General features: G+C 50.0%; 10 protein-coding genes and 1 non-coding gene across 11 annotated transcripts; 5 read left to right on the plus strand and 6 right to left on the minus strand.

The window, feature by feature from the left end:
* Positions 1–318: 318 nt before the first annotated feature.
* Positions 319–1,392, minus strand: HO173_004810 (uncharacterized protein; the record flags this gene model as incomplete). The annotated part of the gene is made up of 1 exon (XM_037306730.1): positions 319–1,392. One exon carries the CDS (start codon positions 1,390–1,392, stop codon positions 319–321), a length of 1,074 nt encoding a protein of 357 aa, XP_037166265.1.
* A 315-nt stretch (positions 1,393–1,707) lies between these two features.
* HO173_004811 (uncharacterized protein) lies at positions 1,708–2,799 on the minus strand (the record flags this gene model as incomplete). The annotated part of the gene is made up of 6 exons (XM_037306731.1): positions 1,708–1,770; positions 1,839–2,347; positions 2,407–2,484; positions 2,544–2,578; positions 2,649–2,720; positions 2,786–2,799. The coding sequence occupies 6 exons, from the start codon at positions 2,797–2,799 to the stop codon at positions 1,708–1,710; spliced, it is 771 nt and encodes a 256-aa protein (XP_037166266.1).
* A 513-nt stretch (positions 2,800–3,312) lies between these two features.
* HO173_004812 (uncharacterized protein) lies at positions 3,313–5,495 on the minus strand (the record flags this gene model as incomplete). The annotated part of the gene is made up of 2 exons (XM_037306732.1): positions 3,313–4,628; positions 4,679–5,495. The coding sequence occupies 2 exons, from the start codon at positions 5,493–5,495 to the stop codon at positions 3,313–3,315; spliced, it is 2,133 nt and encodes a 710-aa protein (XP_037166267.1).
* A 1,235-nt stretch (positions 5,496–6,730) lies between these two features.
* HO173_004813 (uncharacterized protein) lies at positions 6,731–7,927 on the plus strand (the record flags this gene model as incomplete). Its single annotated transcript, XM_037306733.1, has 5 exons — positions 6,731–6,868; positions 6,934–7,185; positions 7,235–7,338; positions 7,388–7,736; positions 7,796–7,927. The coding sequence occupies 5 exons, from the start codon at positions 6,731–6,733 to the stop codon at positions 7,925–7,927; spliced, it is 975 nt and encodes a 324-aa protein (XP_037166268.1).
* A 1,178-nt stretch (positions 7,928–9,105) lies between these two features.
* HO173_004814 (uncharacterized protein) lies at positions 9,106–9,573 on the plus strand (the record flags this gene model as incomplete). Its single annotated transcript, XM_037306734.1, has 1 exon — positions 9,106–9,573. The coding sequence occupies one exon, from the start codon at positions 9,106–9,108 to the stop codon at positions 9,571–9,573; it is 468 nt and encodes a 155-aa protein (XP_037166269.1).
* Positions 9,574–11,551: 1,978 nt separating this feature from the next.
* HO173_004815 lies at positions 11,552–11,675 on the minus strand. The gene has a single exon. It is a non-coding gene; the product is annotated as a tRNA-Thr (tRNA).
* Positions 11,676–12,716: 1,041 nt separating this feature from the next.
* HO173_004816 (uncharacterized protein) lies at positions 12,717–13,061 on the minus strand (the record flags this gene model as incomplete). Its single annotated transcript, XM_037306735.1, has 1 exon — positions 12,717–13,061. The coding sequence occupies one exon, from the start codon at positions 13,059–13,061 to the stop codon at positions 12,717–12,719; it is 345 nt and encodes a 114-aa protein (XP_037166270.1).
* A 634-nt stretch (positions 13,062–13,695) lies between these two features.
* HO173_004817 (uncharacterized protein) lies at positions 13,696–15,161 on the plus strand (the record flags this gene model as incomplete). Its single annotated transcript, XM_037306736.1, has 2 exons — positions 13,696–14,133; positions 15,126–15,161. 2 exons carry the CDS (start codon positions 13,696–13,698, stop codon positions 15,159–15,161), a joined length of 474 nt encoding a protein of 157 aa, XP_037166271.1.
* A 51-nt stretch (positions 15,162–15,212) lies between these two features.
* Positions 15,213–16,563, minus strand: HO173_004818 (uncharacterized protein; the record flags this gene model as incomplete). The annotated part of the gene is made up of 3 exons (XM_037306737.1): positions 15,213–15,574; positions 15,624–16,488; positions 16,540–16,563. 3 exons carry the CDS (start codon positions 16,561–16,563, stop codon positions 15,213–15,215), a joined length of 1,251 nt encoding a protein of 416 aa, XP_037166272.1.
* Positions 16,564–17,174: 611 nt separating this feature from the next.
* On the plus strand, positions 17,175–18,131 carry HO173_004819 (uncharacterized protein; the record flags this gene model as incomplete). Its single annotated transcript, XM_037306738.1, has 1 exon — positions 17,175–18,131. One exon carries the CDS (start codon positions 17,175–17,177, stop codon positions 18,129–18,131), a length of 957 nt encoding a protein of 318 aa, XP_037166273.1.
* Positions 18,132–19,510: 1,379 nt separating this feature from the next.
* On the plus strand, positions 19,511–23,275 carry HO173_004820 (uncharacterized protein; the record flags this gene model as incomplete). Its single annotated transcript, XM_037306739.1, has 2 exons — positions 19,511–19,558; positions 19,607–23,275. 2 exons carry the CDS (start codon positions 19,511–19,513, stop codon positions 23,273–23,275), a joined length of 3,717 nt encoding a protein of 1,238 aa, XP_037166274.1.
* Positions 23,276–24,130: the final 855 nt, after the last annotated feature.

Here is a 24,130-nt window from a genome sequence, read left to right on the forward strand (position 1 = left end):
TAGTACTACGGTTCATCGACAGCTCTCTCATGCTGGCTGACTTCTCCATCCACGGTCCCTACATCCCCCGCAACCCCCGTCCGTGGTCTCTTTGCGATCAAAGGAATTCCGACGAATAGATACGGAAGATAGCGAGAGCGTATCTCGAGCAGTTGATACATTGAGGCCACCCTTTGTAGAGTATACAGCAAGCTGAGGGGTATCATAATTATCAAATCAACCATCCTAAACTGAAGCGCAACACAGTAATCCTCCTTGTGGGTTCGTGCTAGATACCCTCCTTGCTTACTTGCGCTTCCACGTCCTGCTCACTCGTTCTCAGGAAATCTTTCCAATCCTCTTCCTCGCCACATCCATCTTCCCCTGCACCCTCGTCACATCCTCATCCAACAGCCCCAACATCTCATTCTGCACCGCCAATTCCTCCTGTATCTGCACCCCCAACTCCTTCTGCCGCGCCACCGCCCGGGCCAACACCGTCACATCGTCATCCTGATCCTGCATCATCTGTTTCTGCAGCTGCAGCACACCCTGATTATCGAGCGCGCGCGTCTTATCACTCTCCTTACCCAGCACGCGGCCGGAGGCCGGTTTCGAAGGACCGAGCAGGGCCGTGCTGTCGGACTTATCCGCGACGGTCTTGTCGACGGCGGACTTGGCCACCATGGCCGAGAGCAGGTTCTCGAGGCCTTCCTTTTCGCGCTTGGCGCTCGAGAGGAGGTCGCGGCGCCGGCGGAGCTCGCCTTCGCCGAGTCTGGCGGCGCCCCACGAGGAGGCGGAGGAGAGGTTTGCGAGACCGGTGTCGAGGGTTTGGATCATGGTGCCCGCTCTGACGAGGAATTTCTTGGCTTGGGCGGAGGCTTCGTGCTGGGCTTGCGCGGTGGAGGCTTGGTCCCGCCGCGTGAGATGGAGCCGGGCGTCGTGTAGTTGGGCTTTCAGGTCCCGGTGGTGATCGAGCCATACGACAGGGTCTGTTATGGGTTGGCTGCCGCCGGGTCCGTTTAGGGCGCTGTGGAGCGTCGATGTGCTTGAGCGCGAGGAAGTATTGCTGGGCAGGTTCAGGAATATCCGCCATGCACTGGTGTTCCGCCACCTTTCATCATCCGACTCGTTTATAGTCGTAAGGTATATTTCGAGCCCTTTGCGGCGCTCTTCTGTGAGTTCTGGGGAGGAGGTCGTGCGGGTGAACCATGATTTTGAGGGCAGCGGAGCTGGTGGGGCGGCACCTCCTTGGGATGTCAGACCGCTGTGGAGGGTGGTGAAGTCTGAGTAGCGTTTTTGGAGAGTGAAGGAGCGGAGGGGAAGGCGGAGAGTGATGTTGTAGAGGGTGTAGGGTTTGGGGGTGGAGGAGGTTTGAGTGGTGGGGATGGAGATTTCGACCTGCTTGGTCATGATTTATCGCTATCGTAAATGCATTGGGAGAAACTTCGTCTTTCTACTGAACAACTATACAAGTTTTTGAAAGGTATGAGCATTGTATTGAGAAATGCGCATCGCTTGACGGCTGGAAATACGGGGCCAACGGTAGCCCAGAACTCCGGAAGCGAAGCCTGAGAAAGTCGGCTCTAAGCTGCCTTTGAGCTGCCACTATTGCTCGTCGATTCTTCACTATACCCTTGACAAGGCTAGTCGTCGACCCTAGGCCATTATTCCGTTGAGTGGCATTTGTCCCGAACCTTTTCTGCACACGAAGTTCTGGTCTCTCCTCTAGAACGTCTCCTGATCATCCACCACTCCGCCCTCTGCCTCTGCGGGTATCTCAAATCCTTCCTGTAGCAGAACATGTAAGTTAGCGCTGCTTGGTCTAAGAGAAGAAAGCACGAATGCCCAAAGCGTACTTCTGTTGAATACAAAATTGCCTGAATATGCTTGACCAATCCATCCTCAGCCTTCTCAATCTCAGGATCCTGGTCGACAGCCTGCTGTAACAGCAACTCGATATCCCTTAGTTTACTAAAATAGAAGTCCCGTTCCCTCTCCAGCCCCTCGACCGTCTGCTTGAGCTGAGTGTTTTCCGCTGATACAGCCGCGGATACACCTCCCGTTGGCTGTCTTGCTCCTCGCGCCGCTGAGGTTGTTGATGTTGTTGGGGTGGTACCACGTCGAGCAGCGCTGGTGGCGCTGACGCCAGCACCAGAAGTGCGAGAAGAGACGGGTGTTGGGGCAGCAGCTGCGGGAGCGCCTCCAGCTCCTTTCCGTCGGGCAAGAGCATCGTAGTCGCCACCTGGATAGTACTGATCCCAGTAGCGCTTTGACCATTGAAGGAACTCAAGGTTATCTTGCATCTTGCATTTGACCAGGGACTCGACAGGAACGGGGCGCTCGATTTGGTGCTTCGTAAAGGCATCTTGTGACAAGAGTGTAAGCTGAGCTGAGCTGGCGTAAGATATCGTTGGTGGTACGTACTTTGGAGGATTTTGAAATTTTGTAGATAGGCATATTCAGTGTTGACATTGAATTTGACTCTGCTCATGGGTAGATCCTCTGAAGACCTCATTGTGAGCGCGGAAGTAAGCTGCGCTGGGAAGATAGGGCATGCGTACGGAAGATACTGTCATAAATCTGACAGAGAGCTGCGCTGTGATGTAAAAGTCGAGTCAGTGGCTGCCTTTCTCCGCCCAGTCCGTCCACATGTTTGGGTGCCGTACCCTGTCCCGCATTGCTCGACTTTGGTGACATTTAGCTGCAGGAGGTTGTTCAGCCATGCCAGTAGCTCTTGTCTGCAAGGAACCCTCCGTCAGTGACGTCTTGTAACCCGGGAAAGCCTTGCACTCATAGATCGCACCTTGATTCCCCCATCTTGGGCGGTCCGTTGTTGAACGAACCACACGATGTGCGATTGATGGATAGTTAAGGATGGAGGACGATCTCAGGGAGAGAGAATGGGATTGCACTGAAAAGGGGACTCGTGGTGTTCAAGGCGGTTAATTTCGAGGTGTGTTTACTTGAGCAGCGTCACCAAATAGTCGATCACGGAGCACGAACCAATCAACGCGCTAGTTTGGCGAAATCTTGGCAGCCTTGATTGGTTAAGACTTGAGCATATTCCGCAAATCTCCAGTTGACAAATGGCTCGAATCATTGCAATGTATAAGGTACTACCTGATCACGTTGATGACTCTATATACACGAAGTCTCGCCTGAAATTCTGGCAACCTCGCGAGCGAAATCCCACTCATTAGCAGATGCCACCCACACCATCTCTTGCTCAATGGATATGAGGAAATATGTACAATAACCATGGCAGTCAAGACGCACAATCACAAATCAGTCGTTGTTAAATCGCCAGTTTTCCATGAAATTAAGGTGGCATTAGGCCTCCAACGATTCGATGCCAGGAAGCCGATATCCAAAATCCATTATCACAGCCCGGCTATCTTGACTGGTAGCAATAATGCGCCTGTAGTCTGCTTTGGCGCTCAGTATCCAACTCGATGTCCATTTGGTAAAGTTGACGATCATTTCACCACTCCGCATGTCATAGGCTTTCACGCTGGTATCGTAGCTGCCACTGACGACCCTACCACTGGCGCTGTCGAGATGCAAAGACCGAACCAAGCCCTCGTGACCCTTCATTTCGCGAACCAGCTCGCCAGTGCTTGTGTCGAATTGGTAAATGACCTGATCGTTTCCACCAGCTAGGATGGTTCGAGAATCGGGACTGAACTCCACGCAAGCCATACCTCTGTCTTTGCTGGGAAACTCCTTGATACAGAGACCGGACGTTAGGTTCCACAGCTTTGCGATGCCATCACCGCTTGCAGATACTACAAGGTTGCCTCTCAATTGCACTGCGTTCACTGGCCCCCGATGCCCACTCAATTTCTTCATAAGTTCACCAGTGCTGCGATCCCACAAACAGACAGTCGCATCTTTCGAGCATGATACGATGTGCTTTTCGTCAAAGCAAACATCGAGAACGCCGGCTGTATGCTCTCTGAGCCGTCGCATGGGCCGATAACCGGCTTTGATGTCCCAAATGATCAAGGTGCAGTCGGATGATCCGGTGATCATGATTTTATCATCGTATTGCAAGCACAGGATTGATCCGTTGTGGTACATGAAGAGCCAAGGAGCGGTGCGCTCAGGTTCAACAATGGATTGAGACGAGAAGACCTTCGCGAACGGTCTTTGGCCTCGATCTGCCACATCTGCTGGGAGTGGAGGTACTGCGGATCCAGCACCTCTGCTAGGCACTCCTAGTACCTTGATGCACTCATAGGTACGAGCATCCCAGATCCGAATTGTCCTGTCCCTGGAACCTGTAAGAATCTTATCCTCGTCGAATTGGACGCAGTAGACACTGTCAGTATGGCCTTCGAGATAGATAGCAGCCGCGTATCCGTCGTTCCAGCGCTGCTGTAGTGCCTTTCGAGCTCGCCACATGCTTTTCCACTCTTGGCAAGAAAACACTTTGCCAAGGCCTGGGCCTCGGCCATTACCTGCCATAGTCGTATTCCTTTGGGATATGTCCTGGAATTCTGAATGAAAAACATCCTTCCAAACATGGCGAGAGCTAGCTGACTGGTGCCAATCGTGCGAGACCAGCTCTGCATTTAGTAACGAGCTAGCATCCAAATAAGAAAGTATATGTCCAACGAGTTCCTGTGGAAGAGCAGATAGAGGATCTGCCCAGATGTTAGCGAAGTAGGGTTGTGATGGCCTCGGGTCTCCATACCTTGACGAACGACCGGAATATCAAAGTCGAATTCGGCCATTGTCTCTCCGCCATCCCGAACCTCGATTCCCACTCCACTCTCTGAGTCTCTTGTAAGGTGCGGTTCTGCCAGTGTGATGTTTCGCATGGAGTCCAGGATCTCATTCTGCGCGGCTGCTGCTGCTCGTGCCGCTGCTCCGCTGGCGAGGTTTAACGACGGTTTCGATGGTTCCAGTTCGATAGCACAGCCTGGCATTGCTGGCAAAGCAGTGAAGTCACCGTCCTCGAAAACCAACGATCCATCATATGGAGGCGGTGATGTCATTGACGAAGATGGTGTAGAAGGGCGATGCTTCAGGCTCGTACTCATGCAGCGTCGAAGCCAGCCTGACGTTTTGGACTGAGCAAGCGCTTCTTTCTCCACGATATAATTGGGGCCTGGTCTCGAGAAATTGTGTATGTTATGGCTTGGCTCTCCATACGCCGTTTTGCCGAAAGAGAGGAAGCTCTTCGTGCGCTGCGATGGAGTCCTCTTGGGCTGTGATCGTAATTCGTCGTTGGCATCGCCAACCCCGGAAAAGCTTTTGCGCGGTTTCCCATGCGACGCCGTTGAGGACCTCAATGTATCTTCTGACAGCTCTAGTCTGTGTCCGCTGTGTTCTCCGTATGTCAAAGGTGTAGAAGGTGTTGGTAGAAGCGCTGAAGGCGTGCCGGGGGGCGGTTTTGATGGTGCGAGGAATCCCTCGTATTCCAAGAAGAGCTCGTGGGCGCCCGCTGTAGGCTTCTCTTTTCTTGGTTTCTTGTCTGAAGAAGTCGCTCCTCTTCTTCTGGAGAACATTTTCCTGGCCTTGACTGATCTGTTCTGCTGCTAACCGAACCCTTTGTTTACGCCCCCGTAATCATGTTTCAATAACTGCGACGATGGTCAGACAATCTTCGCAATTGCATTGCTGGCTCTGGTAGCCGATGTATGCGTCCGGACTTACTCTGTATCAATACGGATGTTGCTCTGAGTCTGACTTTGGGCGCTATGTGTAAGACTGTAGCGAACGACTCCGGAAGTCCAGGGCAATTAAAATAGCCAATGTTCCAGCGAAAAGATAGAGTATCGCTCGGCGATTGAGAATTTATATACCGAACTGCGACTTTGTTGAGAGGGTAACATGGTCGTTAATCATTATGCAAGATCGAGAGGGACGCTCAAGCGCAGGGCTGCGGCGCATTGTATTATTGTCTAGGTACTATCTATTGGTGTAGACCGTAGAGTACGGGAAATTTTGATCGACGGCTAGATCCGTGGCCAAGATTTCATGCATGACCGAGGACCTGCGCCTCCACATCATCATCATCTTCTGCAGAGTGCAGACTGCAAATGCGCAAGTTAGATTACCTTTTATTATTGTTACAGTGACACCGAGGAAGACCAATGTCCACTGTTGACTATATCTTCCAAGATACACTATGACCGCCCCTAGACCCCAAGTAGCCAGAGTCTACAAATGACTCTTACCCTTTTACAGTGTATTACCTTACGCGACTAGCTTTATACATGCCGCTTCACCTTTCAAAGGTGATTATGATGGTGAGTGTAGTGACTCAGGGTGAGCACAGCTCACCCTTAAGCGCTGGAGTGCATTTAAAAAAATCACTCATGGTAGGACATATGTTCATCTTTAAAGCTCCTCAACTGAGATTTCTACGACTTACGAACCTCAACTGACTAATAAATTGTACAAGCCATCATCCCAAGCTCTCCGAGAATGTCAAGCTCGTTCAAAAAGAAAGAGTATCCGACTAATTACAAGGAGTCATCTGATTCTGACACGGATTCTGGGGATGATTTGGTCTTCCAGTCCAAAGGGCCGGCCATAAATTATCAACCCAAACAGGAGCGGGTCTTGAAAATATGGAAAGAGTAAATAATACCCGAATCTACCCAAATTTGTCCGCTGCTTCAACAACCGTATTGATAATGAATAGCTTCATGGGCATACGGGGGGTATCTGAAGAGGAAAGCCTTCGACGTTACCGGCACCTTCCCACAAAGCGAGCATTGGGCGAGTCCATAGACTTATGGTCGAACGGAAGCGAAAGAGTACGATTACACAATCGGTACATACTATCAAAGGTTACTACAGATCGCTCGTTCCGGCATACGAGAAAATTACACGTACACACTTCGATAAAGAACGAAGACAAAATCCACTCAAGGTATGTGCATTAAGCCGTGTGTGGCAGGGCCAGGCCGTCGACTAACAATACCGAATTCCGTATAGCACATCGTCCAAGAACTCCCTCGAAAGTTTGGATCGTCAACAGGCAAGAAGAGAAAATACGACCTGACAGTCACCGACCTAGACATTCCGACTCGAACTCTCTGGCGTAATAATGAGTACCATGTGAAGCATGACCGGATGCGAGCTCAACTCACATGGTTTCTCTTGCTGCACGCGTACACCGGTGCTCGGGCTAGCACTTTCATCGAAGGATACTTCCACAAGGGCACTGGGAAGTCTTTAACAAACAAGGTCAGTGATACGGGATAGCTTACTGATCTACGGCTGACAGTGCGAATAGGACGTCCGATTGCACGTCTATTGGCGAGCGAACGGAACTCCTGGATGGATGCTTGAGCTCACTGAGCGGTATACCAAAGCGAAACCCGATCCTATGGAGAACAGGTTAGTGAAAGCTGCGTTATTTGAGCTTCGCTGTTACCAATGCACGTAGTATGCGTGTAATTATGAAGGACAAAGAGGGCTTCCTTCGTGATCCGGTCTTCTTTTTCCTAGCTCTCGCTTTCGTAGACGAGGCTCTTCTGGGTATCGACTCTGTGGACCAATTCTGGATGATTCGACCTTCAGGCAACAGAAAGCAATTCGATTTCCAATGGAATCCCACGGTCCTGGATACCCCTGTCTTTCAATTGACAGATTCTACAGGGGGAATTTCACAAGCGTGGAATGACACCTCAATGTATTATTTACTTAGGGGGTTGATCCGGATCGCCAGATATGAAGCGAAATCTATTACCGTTCATAGCATCCGTCGTGGCTTTGCCAGCTGCATAGACAGCAGGGTGTGATCCTTTGCAAATCTGATCTTCTTCTCTTTACTTTACTGATAAATCAATAAAAGAACATATCACTATTGCGGAGCATACGCAAGCGCTCAGTTACTTGGCAGATGATAGGTTCGGGCAAGATTACATCTCAACAATATCCGCTATCGACGGTCAGGCTATGTTCTTGGGGGATATTCCTGACGTAGAGCAGATCAATTGTCCGAGTAGTGCTCGTCGTTACCGAAATGTCAATCTGCCTCAAAACCTACCGGCCAAAGAGGCCGCTGCTTATGAGCAAAGTCAAAAAATGAGGAGCGTTCGTAACAGGCTAGAAAGCCGCTTGCCAGGAGACCAGAAAGAATATCAGAAGACTATAAAAGAGCGAAAGATTCTGAGGAGGCAAGCTCTCAAAAATTACCAGAATCAGTGGCTTCGAGATGAGTATCAGTGAACAGTATCAACCGGAGGATTGGACTGTGCAAAACAGATCAGCGCCCAGAAGAATTTCGATTTCCTACAGCGCTTTATGCCCGAACGCGTTCGCTTAGCTGGAATGATAGGAATATTGATTCCGTCCTTTGATGAGAGAAGAAAACATGCTCTCCAGGACCTAATCGCTATCTGCAGTCAACCCGATTAGCAGGTCTTATATCGTCCGAACGAAACAACAGTGGAAGGACAGTGTCCAGTCTTGGATTGCAGAAAGCAAATCTTAACGTATGTTCTCGCGTCATATCCTTTGTAAGAGGCTATATCTAAAGCTGATTCTACTAAAAGTATGCCCCCCATCGGACGAAGCTCTCACATCCACTCATGCAGGACGCGGGAGGTGTCAGGATTGGCCCAGTTCTGTTACCGATGCTCGGAGTGGTTCCAGAGTTCCGATGATTGGCAGCAACACTGTGCATGGCGTCTCTCCAACCTTGATATAAGATGTGAGACATAAAAATATCGCTACATGCTTGTGCTACCAGGCTTTTGTCCGTTTTGCATCGGATTCAGCCAACTCTCACCCGCGGCAAGACTTCATCAGTTTGTGTGGCCTACGAAATTATAGAAGCATGTTAGCAAACATCTACAAACGACTTTATGGCCAATACCTTGTCCATATTCGCTTTGCAGACTCGAGATCGGAGACAAGGAGAGCTTCGATCACCACATGGTTGACACGCATGACAAGTACTCTTTACCGCCGTAACAGTTGAAGCGGAAGCACGAAGAAGGAGATACAGATGACAAGAAGAAGAAGATCAAGCCAGATGTTGGCGAAAAGAAACCCTATCGCCCAAGGCGAACAGTCGGTCCCCGCGACGTTCCCTGCCCTTCAAATGTTTTCCGGATCTATGACATTGGTATGAATTTAGATGCTGCTTTCGCCAACGCCATGAATGCCTTCAATGTTGAGTCAGAAGCATCTCCACTCCCAGCAATAGCTTTGGAGTCAACTATCGAAGGGATCTTAGAGACCGAAACACAGGGACCCTCAGCACCATCATCGAACTTGACCGGACAATCGCAAACGACGACCATCTCTGAATGGGGTGTGGACCTTCCCATGTCTGAACATTCACAGGACAATACGTTTGAAGGCACAGGGGGAGTCGATGATTATGACGTCTTTGATGATTTTCTTTGCGCCGGGGAGACCGAGGACCATGATTTTTTTGATGGATTTCTTTGCACAGGAGAGCCTGAAGGTCCCAACATGTTTGACCAGCCTCTGTTCTATAGAGGGCAGCTCGAGCTGGCTCGTGGTACGGATTCATGGTTTGGCAATCTCAACAAATTTCCGGGTGGAGTCTGCGGTGAAGGGTTGACAATCCAAGTAGAGACTTGCAAAGTGAAGGTGTGAAATTGCTGAAAATAGATCGACATTTTCTATGCGCCCGGTGATAATGGGGTAGAGTGGGTGAAGGGGTGAAAACCCAAATATGGACTAGTGCGAGGAGTGAAGGGGTGAAATACTGACAATAGATCGACATTTTCTATGTGCCAGTGCAGGGGCCAAGGTCTGCCTTCTATAAGATCACTGATCTATGAGATGAAAGTGCTCCGTTCAATCCGTCACGCGTTAAGTATAGAGAAGTCATCTTGCGAAGGACAAATCAGCGTACACATAAATTTCGACTAAAGCCAAGGTGAGTAGGTCATTTTCTGTCATCTGTGGCTGCGACTAAACCTTTTCACTGAGTAATCGAAGATGTGCCTCGTTTTCATCACAGTGCGGCCAAAGCATTTATCCACCAAGGCGTTCCGAAGGGAAATGCGAGCCTGACTGCGTCAGCGACTCAGCTTCTGCGTCGCATCCGCAAATCAAGCTTCCTACGGGTCTCGAGCATCGACAGAGTATCAGCAACCTCGACTTAACAGCCCGGATGTCGAGTCAGATGAACCCAGAAGCGATAGAGAGATAGTATCTTGCGATCATGGGTTTGAAATTACGGGTAGTTCAAGCGCTTCTACTTGGTCTCAAATTGAGGCTTTGATTACGAGACAGAGTGCATCTGATAGCTCTCAAGACAACATGGGCCCACCACCACTTGTGTCAGTGTATGAGAGTTGGCTGTCCTCGAAGCAGGCACGCTTGTCTGAGCGCTCTGACTCAAAGCTGCTTGCAAGGGACAAACTCTCAGATAAGTCAAACATGTATTATACAACTGTTGAGCAGCCGATACTTCGAAAGCCCCCATTACAGTGAGCAAAGCATAAATAAAACAATAACAGACGTCAGACGAATTAATGATCCATTGGTATGGCAGTCTAGTGCGTTACGATTTCTCATGTGCCTTTCTCCTGCCCCCTTAATAAATGTATCTGTCTTATCACCTTTTTGGGTTGGGTGCCCAAAAGAGAAGTACGGGCATGTAGAAAGCATCAAGGCATTTGGAGCGCGTCGGATTATAACACAGGAGTAGGCTCCGGAGTAGACCTCAGGGCATTTGAGCGCGTGCGATCATAACAGGAGTAGGCTCACAACAAGGAGTAGGCTCAAAGCAGGAGTAGGCTCATGAAGCACGTAAGGTCAGAAGAAGAGTAGGGGCATGTTATGAGTAGGCTCATAGAGTGCGTGGGATGATGAGAAGAAGTGGGGGTATGTTAAGAGTAGGCTCCTAGAAAGCATCAGACACATCAGGAGTGTGAGAGTATACTAGGAGTAGACTTGTAGAATGATTGAAGCCTAGAAAAGGAGCTTTGGTGACCTTCACCTCCGCCACCACTCCGCTCTTTGAGCTCGGCAATGGTTGAATAATGAAGGTTAACGCGCGCACGTACACCTTAAAAGCTGTCTCTTTGCCATGACATATTAAAATCCTATTCTGATGGGATTTACTATCAGTTTCCCTCCACCATGTCTAGGTACAGGTCCCTTTTGACCGTTGGCGCTCCTTCTCCAACACTTCTACCTCCGGGCTGAAGCTTGGTTGCGGCCAAGATCGGTGACTTATAACGAAATTGCAGGAGGTCTTGCTGTCGTCGTTACTCGTAGGGACCGCCTCTGTGCCAAGGAGACAGCTTTCCTGAGGTAGATACTTTTAATTTGACCATATGCCTTGAAACCGTAGACGAGGTGTATATAATAGGCTGTTCAAGACTAAAAACGAACCAAAGATTCTTTTATATACTATCATCTACCACAAGAAGGTTGAGAAAATTGGATAAAAAGAAGCAATAACTTTAGAGAACTTCTGCCATCCCACTCCAGGTTGACTAAGCAAGTCTCACATTTTGGTCAACACACCTGTGGGTTACACAATAAATCACACTTCGTCGTTCAGTGTAATTTAGCAAAATCCCAAGTCAGCATTGAAAGAACAGAAAGAGCAAAAACATGCGCCCACTAGGAATCGAACCTAGAATCTCTAAGAATGGATTAGTCATTAGAATTTTTCTCTTGATTTGCAATTGACTTACCGTGATTACTAGTCACGCGCCTTACCATTTGGCCATGAGCGCATGTAAATTTTTGACTTATTTTACTATCTATAATAATTTTTAGCACGGAATTAGCGAATTTCTACAAGCCCTAAATGTGCTAGTACTACTTCTATTCTCTTCCTTAACCTTATAATCAAGCGAGAATGGGTTTCGAAGCCGCCAGCTTGCCTTTTCTTCGCATTGGTGGTATTTTGCCTATTTGTTCAATGAAAATTGTATGAAACGTCATTTCATACACCCTCTCTTAGTCCACTACTCACTATAGGCATGGTAGTTCGCTATGGGTCATTGTTATTGGGGCCAGCGACGTTAATAGGCTTTGGCATTGCGCAAGAGCTCAGCTTCTCGCGGTTATAACATCATATTGTACGGCTGCAATCCTTCAAGGCTGTTAAAGTGCCAAGCACAGCTTGAGAAGGCGTTTCCCTGTCGAAAAGGATCAAAACTTCACCCGGCGTAAACTTCACCGCGGACGTGACCTAGGTATCTAATGCAGTAATTACCAAGTTCGCTGAAAGCTTTGAGGAATAAGAGCTTCTCCGAACACTGAAAATTTGTAAATATCGCCAAGGCCGATAACTACTTAATTGACTTAAGACCCTTATCTTGCTAAGTGTCTAAAGCGCTACCCAGCTGAATGGTCATCTTCACTCACCGACTCTCCCCAGAATGTCCCTGCAATCAAGTTCCCAGTGCTCCCGAAGTTCGTATCCACAGCCCCTATAAACAATTTCAATGAATTTGAAAATCTCAATAGCCATACACCAATTCGATAATTGACGACTTTTCCGACGAGCTTTCTAACAATCGACTTGACATGTAAGCGCTATCACGGCAGTTGATTTTGGTGGCGACTGTCCAGAGGATGATTTCTGTTCTGGCAATAAGGAAGCTTCATACTCGCTGGTTACTTGAGACAACTTGATCTCGGGCTTCAAAGGAGCAGTAGCTCGTGCTGTTGTCAACGCCATGACGAGTATCTTGACAGGATAATATGGCGTTGGTCGTAGTCAAACGATCCGTATAGCCATCTCAGTCCTCTCGATTTCCTATCATAAGTCAGGTGTACATGTCTATAGGGCTCCCTCGGCCGGGGGCTGCGCCTAGAAACCTATTCGATCTCTTCTCTATCTCTTCAAGCCGGTAGCCATCAAGTTGATCTACGAGCGTGTTCATGCGCTTGACTTCCTGTCCTCCCTTGTAATCTAGCCAAAAGGACTCTACACCTTTCGACGTCAGGGCTGTCATATTGACTCCTAGCCGTGCCCCAGCGGAGTCATTCGAGGCCGCAGCTGCATATTTTTCAGGGTGCGGACCTTTTGGTTCTAGAAAGCCTTGGAGAACGACCTTGTTGTCGAGGATCCGGGCGTAGATTACTGCTGGGACTCGGGAGACAAATTGCATGCAGAAGACACGTCCACCTGACCTCTTCGTAGAGTGATCTTTAAGCTTGCATTGATAGCCTTGAAGAAACTTTTGCCGACAGTTGTCTGTCCGGCTTCTATTAGCCAGGATCTGAAATTGCCCGAGAACAAGACGGTGATGCTCCCGATGTTTGGCGGCTGATGAAACACGCAGAGCATTAAACCTTGATAAGGTACCAAGGTTGGTGTAGAAAGTCCTGGATCTGTCAAGACGCTTAGGCAAATCGGATACCGCCCCACCCGAAGATTCGGATAAGTTGCCGGGACAATGCGCTTAGATTGACAGTGGGACTGGGTCACAATCACATCTGAGCATAGCTCGGGGCTCAGCTTGAGGCTATCGAGCCTAATAGAGCCCTTAAAAACCATTTCCCAGGGTTACCCTTATGGCTTTCAACTATAGGGCTGTCTTCCGAGAATAGGGTTAGGGCTTCTGATAGCGTGTCTTGGCATGTTCAGGCCCTTTAGCAAACGCGCCATTTAGCACTGATTGTTAGCCGTCTTGGATAATTCATACTCCTAAAACTACCACCAAAGGACAAACAACGCCTACATAGCCAATCCTGATATCGTAAATATTCCGTGGCTCACATTTTCAACAACCACTTGCCTCGATGTCGGCATCGACGCATGGTGTAATGCGAAGTGTCTACAAGTACTTTTTCCTCTACATCGAACCCCTCTCCACCATCCTCGGCGCCTACTACTCTTCCTTGCAACAGCAAACCTATCTTGACCTCACTCATGCGACTTCAAGCCCCCAAAACGGCATACCCGTCTCAACCCAAATTGTTCTCATGCAATTGTCGAACCTGTATCTCTGTTTTGCCATTAATGAAGCTCTCGTCCTACGCGCATCATCCGATTTGAAGGTCTGGCGGACTCTACTTTTCTGCTTGCTTGTCGCAGACTTCGGTCATCTCTACAGCGTCCATGCTGTGGGATGGCACATCTACTGGAACGTGCTCCGGTGGAACGCCATTGACTGGGGCAACGTCGCTTTCGTGTATGTTGGAGCTACGATGCGCATCTGTTTTCTGTCCGGCTTGGGGGTGGGTCCTTCGGGTAGGCAGGCGGTCAGACGCAGCACTCGGAGAAAAAGACCATCGTCCAGAATTACAGGCTAGGCTTTGATGGCTCAGCACTATTTATCTCTTGACGAAGGGATTGACCGCGGAATAGACTGATATTGGCTTGATAGCCCAAACGCCAAGTCTACCTGGGTCTCAAGGCTGGAAATTGAGTCAAGACAGTTCGAAGAAGTTTGCCTCACACTAGTGGGCCTTGAGCCGTCGGAATTGTATCTCTGAACTGTTTTCCCTGGGATTCTTTCACTTCCTCAAGCATGTCTTCGTCTACCATCAAATTCTCACTCTTGTCAGCCTCGAAGGGCCAGCATTGCTCTCATATTGCTCGCTCTACATCAACCCTGTTTGACCGAAACCCTCAATTCCGCCCAATTGTTGTATCTGTCACCGCTTTTCCCTGAAATTTGAAGGAAACATGTCTGAGCTGGTGACGACTCCCAAGGACAGAGAACTTACAGGCTCACTGCACCCTGAAGAGCAACAGCGAAGATGAAATCAAAAGACGCTGATAAGGACATCCAGCAGGTCAAAAGCAGCTTGAGCCTATGATCACACGATCTAGAGCTGCCCACCCCAGTGAGGCTCCAATTCACGGGATACGGATTACTGCTCGCTTGCCATGTTCGCGGGCTTGGAGACAACGCGGATGGCATCAGAACTCAAGTGATCAGCACGAAATGTGTACCCTACCAGGTCTGAGAGATGGTATTTTCTGTAGTACATTAAAAATTGGTCCCGGTGCATGTACTGTGACCAGGCTTGGGAAGCACGAATTTCGGAAGATGTCGTAGGGTTTGACCTTATGGCTCTGGGGCAATTCGAAACCGAGCAATAGACAATATGGTGGTACTCTGGACGTGCGTCTTCGCCTGCTTGATACTCCATGCTCAAGCAGCTGCAAATTGAACGTTTTGTAATCAGCGCAGATCAGTTGACGGATAGATCTCTGGACCCAGGTAGCGACATCAAAACACACCTTTACACCCATCTAATCCGCTCACCAAGAAGCATGCGCGAACTTCAAGAAATTCCAATCAACTCCATCACCTCAAATCCCAAACCCCATCCTCCCCCACCAAAATCTCCACCCCCCTCTCCTCATCCAGACTCCTCCTTCCCGCTTCCAAAATTGCAGTCGTAGCAATCGTGTTCTTCAGCGTCGGTAGCCCCCTCCTATCTAGCTCATCAAGCGTCACTCTCCCCTCCTTGAACGCGGTCACCGCATCAACGAATTTCTCAAAGCTTATATAGCCATATCCCGTCTGCCCATTGAAATACCCTTCTTCGTCAGGTGCATACTTCATGTAGAAGGGGTTATACCACATTAACTGGCCCTGGGAGTCGTCAGCGACGTCGTAGCCGCGTTTGGCTTGGTCGACGCGGATTTCGCCGTTGGATGCTAGGTCTGCGAAGGTGAGCAACCACGAAGATGGCAGAGGGATTTCCTGGCTTACAATGGAAATACTGATTTGAATGGACTCCGGCCTTCTGCGGAGCAGTCCAACTCGCCGTATATACCCCCGTCGCTCTCCTTCCCGGCTCATCGCGCTTCACCCATTCTACAAGCAGCGAAATCGTGTCCTCTGTCCCAGGCACGCAGCCCAGGTTTTCAGCCGTACCCTTTGAACCGCTAGCTGTCACCTTGACTGGCTTGTAATCCGGCACCATCGACTCGCATACATCCACATGATGCGAGTTCAGGTAGTAAGAAATATCACTTTCCTTACCAGCCCACGCTTTAAAAGTGTCTAGCTGGAATTTGGGTTGGCTCATGTAGCTGTAAAAGTAGTTGAAATTGCCCAAGGTCTTTGCTCGTGCTCTGGCGTCTGCGTAGGCCGGGTCGAAACGCTTGTGGTGTTCGACGAAGACGAAAACGTTGTGCTTTCGGGCTTCGCGGAGGAGCTGTTGGTGCTCGGATAGAAGCTTGACGGCTGGTTTGGTGATCAAGACGTGGATGCCCCGCTCTATTGCATACAGAGCGATCGGGTAGTGGGTAGTGTCGGGGGTGAAGATGGTGATGGCATCCCCCGGGGAGAGAGCGTCGATGGCCGTTTTGTAGGAGTCTGTGTCACGAGCTGTAGTGTCTGAGGGGAAGGAATCGAAGGAGACGTCTAGGTTGTTGTAGACAGCGGCGATGTTCTTTTGGAGATGTTCGCGAATCGCAGGATACTTTTTCCCCGACGTTCCTACCATACTCAACTTGCCCACCTTACCTCTCCTCCGCAGATCGAACAGAGTGAGTCCCACAACACCGACCTTCTTGTCAGAGCCTGACATGCCGCCGCCCACGAAACCCGTCGTGTATTCGCCGGTACCAACCTGATTCTAGCTTCAGTATTCGAAGGTGAGGTATGAGAGAATCAAGCTTACCATGAGAACGTTAAGGGGAGCCATGATGACAAAATATGAGAGGAAAACGATATTGCAATTAGTAGCACTGCTTTTCAACCAGAGCAAAGAGTTTTGATGGTTTCATAAAAGCTTCCCAATTTACTTTACAGAGGACGATAAAACACAGAAACTCAGGGAACCACACACTCATCTGTAGAAAGATACGTCATATACTTATTACACCCATTACTTTCTATTATAAATACTCGGCAAACTATCAATTCTTCCTCGCTCAGGGATATTCTCCCGGCACGCTTGGAACTTAGCCGGGGCGGACTCACTTCCGCTTAAACATCCCCACACTTAGCACCAAGTCCCTAACATCATGTCTGTGCGTTTCGGACAACCGCAGATCCCTTGGTCTGCCATGATTATCGTCACGACATCCTTGAGACGGGCAACGGACGTTGAGATGCCGGAGATAAGACGTCCCCGCGAATGTTGGATGTGCAGCTTAGCCTGAGGTCAATGGCGACAAGCGGGATGATGCCATCGGCGGGGACCCCACATACGTGTGGAATGGACTGATATAAGTCTTATATGCCCCAGCTGTTCCCCTCTCAACAGTGTGTCATTGACAGCCCGCTCCAATCTCGATCTCATCGACCCACGAAATGGCCACAAAGTCGCGCACGCCCCTCCGTCCGGGTATATACTGTCCCACCCTCACCTTCTTCGACCCTACAACTGAAGATCTCGACCTCCCAACCATAGCCAAGCACTCCGTTCGGCTCGCCCGCGCTGGTCTCGTTGGCCTCGTAACCCTCGGCTCGAATGGAGAAGCAGTCCACCTTTCTCGATCCGAAAAGGCCGCCGTGACTCGCACGACGAGGCAAGCACTCGACGAAGCTGGCTACAGAGACGTCCCCGTGATTTGCGGAGCGGCGGAGCAATCCGTTCGCGGTACTTTAGAATTGTGCAGAGAGGGCGCAGAGGCAGGGGCGGATTACGTACTGCTTGTGCCCCCCAGCTACTATCGGGCTGCAATGAATGAAGGGCAACTGGAAGAATATTATAACGCGGTTGCAGACGAGAGTCCGGTGCCGGTCCTACTTTACAACTATCCTGGTGCAGTGGCAGGGATTGATATGGACTCCGATTTCATTATTCGCGTCGCACAGCATTCGAACATCGTTGGGACGAAGTTTACGTGCGGGAACACGGGCAAATTGACGAGAGTCGCAAGTGCGACGGATGCGTGTACGCCCAAGAAGAAGGGGAGTGGCTTCATGGCTTTCGGAGGTATGGCTGATTTCACCGTGCAAACGTGGGTCAGTGGCGGCAGTGGCATTGTTAGTGGAGCAGCGAACGTGATGCCCAAGATAGTGGTTGAGGCATGGAATCTTTGGACGGAGGGTAAGACGGAGGACGCGATGAAGTTGCAAGAAGTTGTCAGTAGAGGAGATTGGTTATTAGGGAAGCCAGGGGTACCGGGGACGAAGGCAGCGCTGCAGAGGTTCTTTGGGTATGGGGGTTATGCGAGGAAGCCTTTGCGGAGGGTCGGTGATGCAGAGGTGGACAGTCTGGCGGAGAAGATGAAGGAGGTGATGGATATTGAAAATACGCTTTGAATGCAGCAGAAGATAGTATTGTATGTTGTGATTGAATGTCATACTGGCGGAATTTCCCATGAGAGCATGTACAACGATGGGGCGTACACTAAGGAGCAGCCATTTACCCCGTCCCGGTACGGGTATTTTCGGTGAGCAGCCGCCGCAACATGGTAGTACCTCCACTGCTTAGCAACGCAGTCCTATGAAAAGCAAACAACCGAGTCCGACCAAAGATTTTTGAGCGACGAGTTTTGAGAGACGAATTTTGAGAGACGAGAGACGAGAGACGACGCAGAAGATGTTGGAGCACCGGAATCGGTTATTGCCGGATTCTGGAGAAACCTAAAGGCACAGCCACAGGCCTGTGGCGCCACAGCCATCTTCAGGAATGTCATGGAAAGCGCAACTCATCGAGCCGGACAAGGGACTCTCGGAAAGGAGCTTCGAATCCATAATGCCAAGCGACTGCGGTCACAAATCGATGCCGATAGCGGCCTTTGATCAGCCTTTGATCAGGCGGCGGTGGCAGATATGGTGGCTCAGGAAGCATGATTACGTTTTCTCCGGAAAGGCAAGGGATGTCATCGGTCGTCAGGTGTTCGGTCTCTGTCTCTAGTAATCTTCGCTCTGGTGCCGCGCAAGAGATGTGTTGGTAGAAGAGCAGAGGTCTGGTAGAAATGCTGTGCCTTCCCCACCGAGAGAAGCGCACTGCCAAATGATCTCCAAGTCTTGCCACTTCTCTTGGACATTGCTGCATGGCATCCGAAGATTGGACCCTCTGATTGTAGAAAGGTCTCATACAAAAAGCACTTCGATTCATTATTTGCAAAGAAAAAGCACTTATGCAGGTTAGAAGGATGATTGGGCCTCGGTGAAAATGATAGGTCTTCTAGACTTGTTACTGCAGGTGACAGGGATTTTATATTAGCGCTGTTCTTAGTATGGGCGGTTGTACCGTTTCAAATGTTTCCAACCGGCTGCAGTGATGATTGATGAAGCTCTTGTCCAGAGCCCCTTTCCAGCTTGACCAAGAGACATTCGGCGCGTAAAGTTCTGCTGTTTGAGCCTATGGTAACTGTGAGCAAGGCTATGGTCATTTCGGACTCTTGGACTGACAAAAATTCTGCGCATTGCGGGGTGCCGATCCTTTAGAGGCAATTGCAATTGCACAGCCTACTTCTTGGCGACCGGATGGCGGACCAGGCCAATGACCACTTCCTATATCCCCTTTGCTCGGGCACTGCATCTACAAGGCATTCGCCCCACTCCGCATGGACTTATCTTCCTTCATCAGCTTCCTTCAGCTTTTGCGGCCGTTGCACAGCACCCTCTCCCTTTCAGCTACATAGACGAGTCCACAGACACAGTTCTCATTTTATGCTTCTACAAAGTACAACATGACTTCTAATAGATTACTTGTCCCTCCCATCTTTACACATACTACAGTTAGTTGTTCTGGCAATCCATCCAGCGACCGCACTGACATGTCGCAGCCCTTACACCATGACAGTCCTACAACTAGTGCTGACCGGGAGGACTCTACGACGGAGATATCGTTGTCCCTCCAAGTACCTCCATCGCCATCACGTTCCTTGGGTGGTAGCACGTTACGATCAAGAGCAGACTCATTCAATTCCGAAGCGGAGACCGCAAGGTCGAGAGCGACTTCTGTTAATTCAACAACAGAGACCGCAAGGTCGAGAAAGAACTCTGACGTTCAGACAATACGGTCAAGATTTGAAGGGGACGACTTAAGCCCAGAAGAAGCCTTGAGACCTGATAAGACCGACGAGAAAGATTTGGAAGTGGCTGATAACCCATTCGCTTTTTCAACACGTCAACTGAACAAACTTCTCAGCCCAAAGTCACTCGCTGCATACAGAGCATTGGGAGGTCTCAGAGGTCTAGAGCGAGGGCTACGGACAGATACGGTAGCTGGCTTGAGCGTAGATGAGACGTCAATATCAGGAAAAATCAATCTTGAGGAGGCGACTCGGGGTGCAAGGACGAAAAAGCCCCCGGACGCGGGGACATTAATTGCGCAGGATGTTATGGTGACGGATCATGAAGTCAAAGGCCAATACCATGACCGGATACGAATTTTCAAGGATAACCGACTACCAACAAAGAAATCTCTGAGTATATGGAACTTGTTTTGGAACGCCTTCAACGACCGAGTGCTCATTATCCTGACCATTGCAGCGGTCATTTCACTGGCCCTCGGTATTTACGAAGCCGTTGGTCAAACGCCAGCTCCTGGGCAGGGTCCATCGTTGGACTGGGTCGAAGGTTTGGCGATCGAAGTCGCGGTTGTAATAGTGGTGCTTGTGACTGGCTTGAACGACTACAGAAGAGAAAAACAGTTTGTGGCACTCAACGAGAAAAAGGAGGACCGGCAGGTGAAAGCTATTCGGTCTGGTAAATCGGTACTGATTTCGGTTTTTGACGTAATGGTTGGCGATGTCCTCCATCTGGAATCAGGCGACTCCATCCCAGCAGACGGCATTTTGATTAATGGTCATGGCATCAGATGCGACGAGTCTTCAGCTACGGGAGAATCAGACGCAATGAGGAAGACTGGGGGACAGGAAGTCTGGAACCGCATCGAAGAAGGAACTGCCACATCGAAGCTGGATCCATTTGTCATCTCCGGCAGCAAAGTTCTTGAAGGTGTTGGAACGTACCTGGTCACCTCGGTCGGTGTCAACAGCAGTTTTGGTAAAGTCATGATCGGGTCGCAGACCGGGGACGAAGAAACCCCGTTACAAATTAAACTTGCGAAGATGGCCAATTGGATTGGATACCTAGGGACCGCAGCAGCTGGACTTCTTTTTTTCATTCTGCTCATTCGGTTTCTTGCCGGACTTTCTGGGGATACTAATACTCCTGCTATGAAAGGCTCGAAATTCTTAGATATACTCATCGTTGCTATCACGATCATCGTCGTGGCGGTTCCAGAGGGCCTTCCTGTGGCGGTCACGCTTGCCTTGTCATTCGCTACCAAAAAGATGCTCCAGGAGAAAAATCTGGTACGCCATCTGCGGGCTTGCGAGACCATGGGCAATGCTACAACGATCTGCTCAGACAAGACAGGTACGCTCACACAGAACAAGATGACAGTGGTCGCTGGTATCATGGGTTCAAAAGTCGAGTTCGCCAGAGAAGTAAATCTTGGGGACGCAGAACGCAATGTCATTCCATTTCCCGCCGCGTTCAAGCGACTGTCGTCGATTGTAAGAACACTCATTCTGCAGTCATGTGCCATCAACTCTACCGCTTTTGAGGGAGAGGAGGACGGAAAGAGTACTTTCATTGGCTCCAAGACAGAGACTGCACTACTCATAATGGCTAAAGAGCAACTCGGAATGGGACCAGTGGCTGAAGAGCGAAACGGCGTTGAGGTTGTGCAGCTCATACCTTTCGACTCGGATCGCAAGTGCATGGGCGTGGTGATTCGACTTGTGTCGGGCACTTACCGCCTACTGGTTAAAGGCGCTGCTGAGATACTTCTGGAAAAAGCGACCTCAGAACTGGTCGATACAGCGGGAGAAGCTCTTCATCAATGCACTCTCACAGACTCTTCCAGAGCCCAAGTGTCTGCGAGCATAGATGAATTCGCTAGGAAATCACTACGGACCATTGCTTTGCTCTACAAGGATTTCCAACAGTGGCCGCCACTTGGTGCCCGTACCTTGGATGAGGACAGAAAAGTCGCTCTGTTCGAAGACGTATTCTGCGATATGACACTCCTTGCTATCGTTGGCATCCAGGATCCTTTGAGAGACGGTGTCGCAAAGGCAGTGAAGCAATGCCAAGACGCTGGAGTCAAGGTTCGAATGGTTACTGGAGACAACGTAATGACAGCCAGCGCAATTGCTCTGGAGTGCGGTATCAAAACACCTGACGGGCTAGTCCTGGAGGGACCTAGATTTCGCCAGATGTCTGACGAGCAGATGGACGAAGCCATACCCCGGCTTGAAGTCCTTGCCCGTTCTTCTCCGGAGGACAAACGCCTCCTGGTCGCGCGTCTCAAGGAGCTCGGGGAGACTGTAGCTGTCACTGGCGATGGCACGAACGACGGACCAGCTTTGAAGACTGCAGATGTCGGCTTTTCCATGGGTATAGCCGGCACAGAGGTTGCCAAAGAAGCCAGTGCCATCATTCTTATGGATGACAACTTTTCCAGCATCATCAAAGCCATCATGTGGGGGCGTTCAGTCAACGACGCGGTTGCTAAATTCTTACAATTCCAGATTACCGTCAACATCACAGCTGTGGTCCTGGCCTTCGTCTCCGCTGTGTCATCCCCAGACATGCACTCCGTCCTCTCCGCCGTTCAGCTCTTGTGGGTGAACCTTATTATGGATACGTTCGCCGCTCTTGCTCTCGCAACGGATGCCCCAACGGAGAAAATCCTGAACCGCAAACCCACCCCCAAGTCTGCGGCGCTGATTACGACTAATATGTGGAAGATGATCATTGGCCAAGCGATATATCAATTACTCGTTACGTTCGTTCTCTATTTCGCCGGCTCTTCGATTCTGGGATACTCGAAGAGTGACACTCTCCTCCAGACCGAGCTGGACACAATAGTGTTCAACACTTTTGTCTGGATGCAGATTTTTAATGAATTCAACAACCGCCGCCTCGACAACAAGCTGAATATCTTCGAAGGCGTTCACCGTAACGCTTTCTTTATCATTATTAATATTATCATGGTCGCTGGTCAGATTATGATTATCTTCGTTGGTGGCGCGGCTTTTCAGATCAAGAGGATAGACGGCACGCAGTGGGTTATCTGCATTCTATGTGCGCTGCCATGCCTTTTGTGGGCCATAGTCCTACGGTACATACCCGACCGGTATGCCGCAGCAGTATTCTGCTTTGTCAACAAGGTCTGGCTTGCGCTTGCGAGCCCGCTCCTCAAGGGCTTAAATGTTTTTTTCAGACCTGTCGCTCAAGCCTGGCGAGTCACGAAACGCTTCATGCAACGGACAACATCAAAAGTCGTACGCAAAACGGGGGCCACAGACGACACCGCATGTCCAGACGAGGAATCTGGGCTCGGGATCAACATGGGAAAGTTCTCGTCACCAACCTCTCCCGTGACGCCGTCGGAGCTGCCGCTGCAACCTCCACCTATCACACTTACGACCGCATGAGTGAGGCCCGCTCTCGGATGACATGAATGTATGAAATGGAAGGATCAGAACGCTGTAAATAGCTTCATAGCGTTGGCGCTGGAGGGTGGTATATTATGAAGCATCATCATCTCGTTTGAGCCTTCGAAGCATTGGGTATATATATATAGATTGATAGATGCCTAGTGCTAGTGCTAGTGCTAGTGCAGCTCATCACTAACTCAGGCCTGTGAATAAGAAAAAACCATATCAGATACATCGGTATAACAAGCACTCTTCAACGTTCACGAACACTCCATGGTCTCTTAGATGTAATCCCCGTGAGTGTCATGTGATACCCGGACCTGTTCAGCTTTCACATCCACACGCAAGGGACAACTTCTCCAGCAGCCATGGAAGCACGGTTCACCGTCAAACGCGAACTTCGCCGCACCCGTCCCGCCATATCAGGCATTTCCATCCTAGAGTAACCACGGTGACCTAAGCACCTCGTCACACTCATCATCCAACAACAGAGAGAGAAAAAAAAAAAAAGGCCCACTGACCCACCCAGTACCAGTACCCCACCACGATCTTCCCACCCCCGAGCCCAACCCACCCACAGCAAAAACCCCCCCCTTCTCCCATCCCATCCATTCCATCCCATCCCATCCCATCCCATCCCATCCCATCCCCTCCCGCCCCGCCCAACAGCAAAACCCCCAAACTCCAAAACCCGTATCCCTCCCTTCCCCCGGCCCCAAACACACCACACCCACACCAAATTGAATCAATCACAGCAGAGGCACCATGCCGTCCAGGCCGCCGCACGCCAACCACTCACAAGGCCCGGCCGGGGAATCGGAACGGATGTCCCGGTCCGGGGTGACTGAGGAA

The sequence above is a fragment of the Letharia columbiana genome, assembly GCF_014066305.1.
Source record: "Letharia columbiana isolate WasteWater2 chromosome Unknown Sc0000012_s1, whole genome shotgun sequence".
Lineage (NCBI taxonomy): Eukaryota > Fungi > Ascomycota > Lecanoromycetes > Lecanorales > Parmeliaceae > Letharia > Letharia columbiana.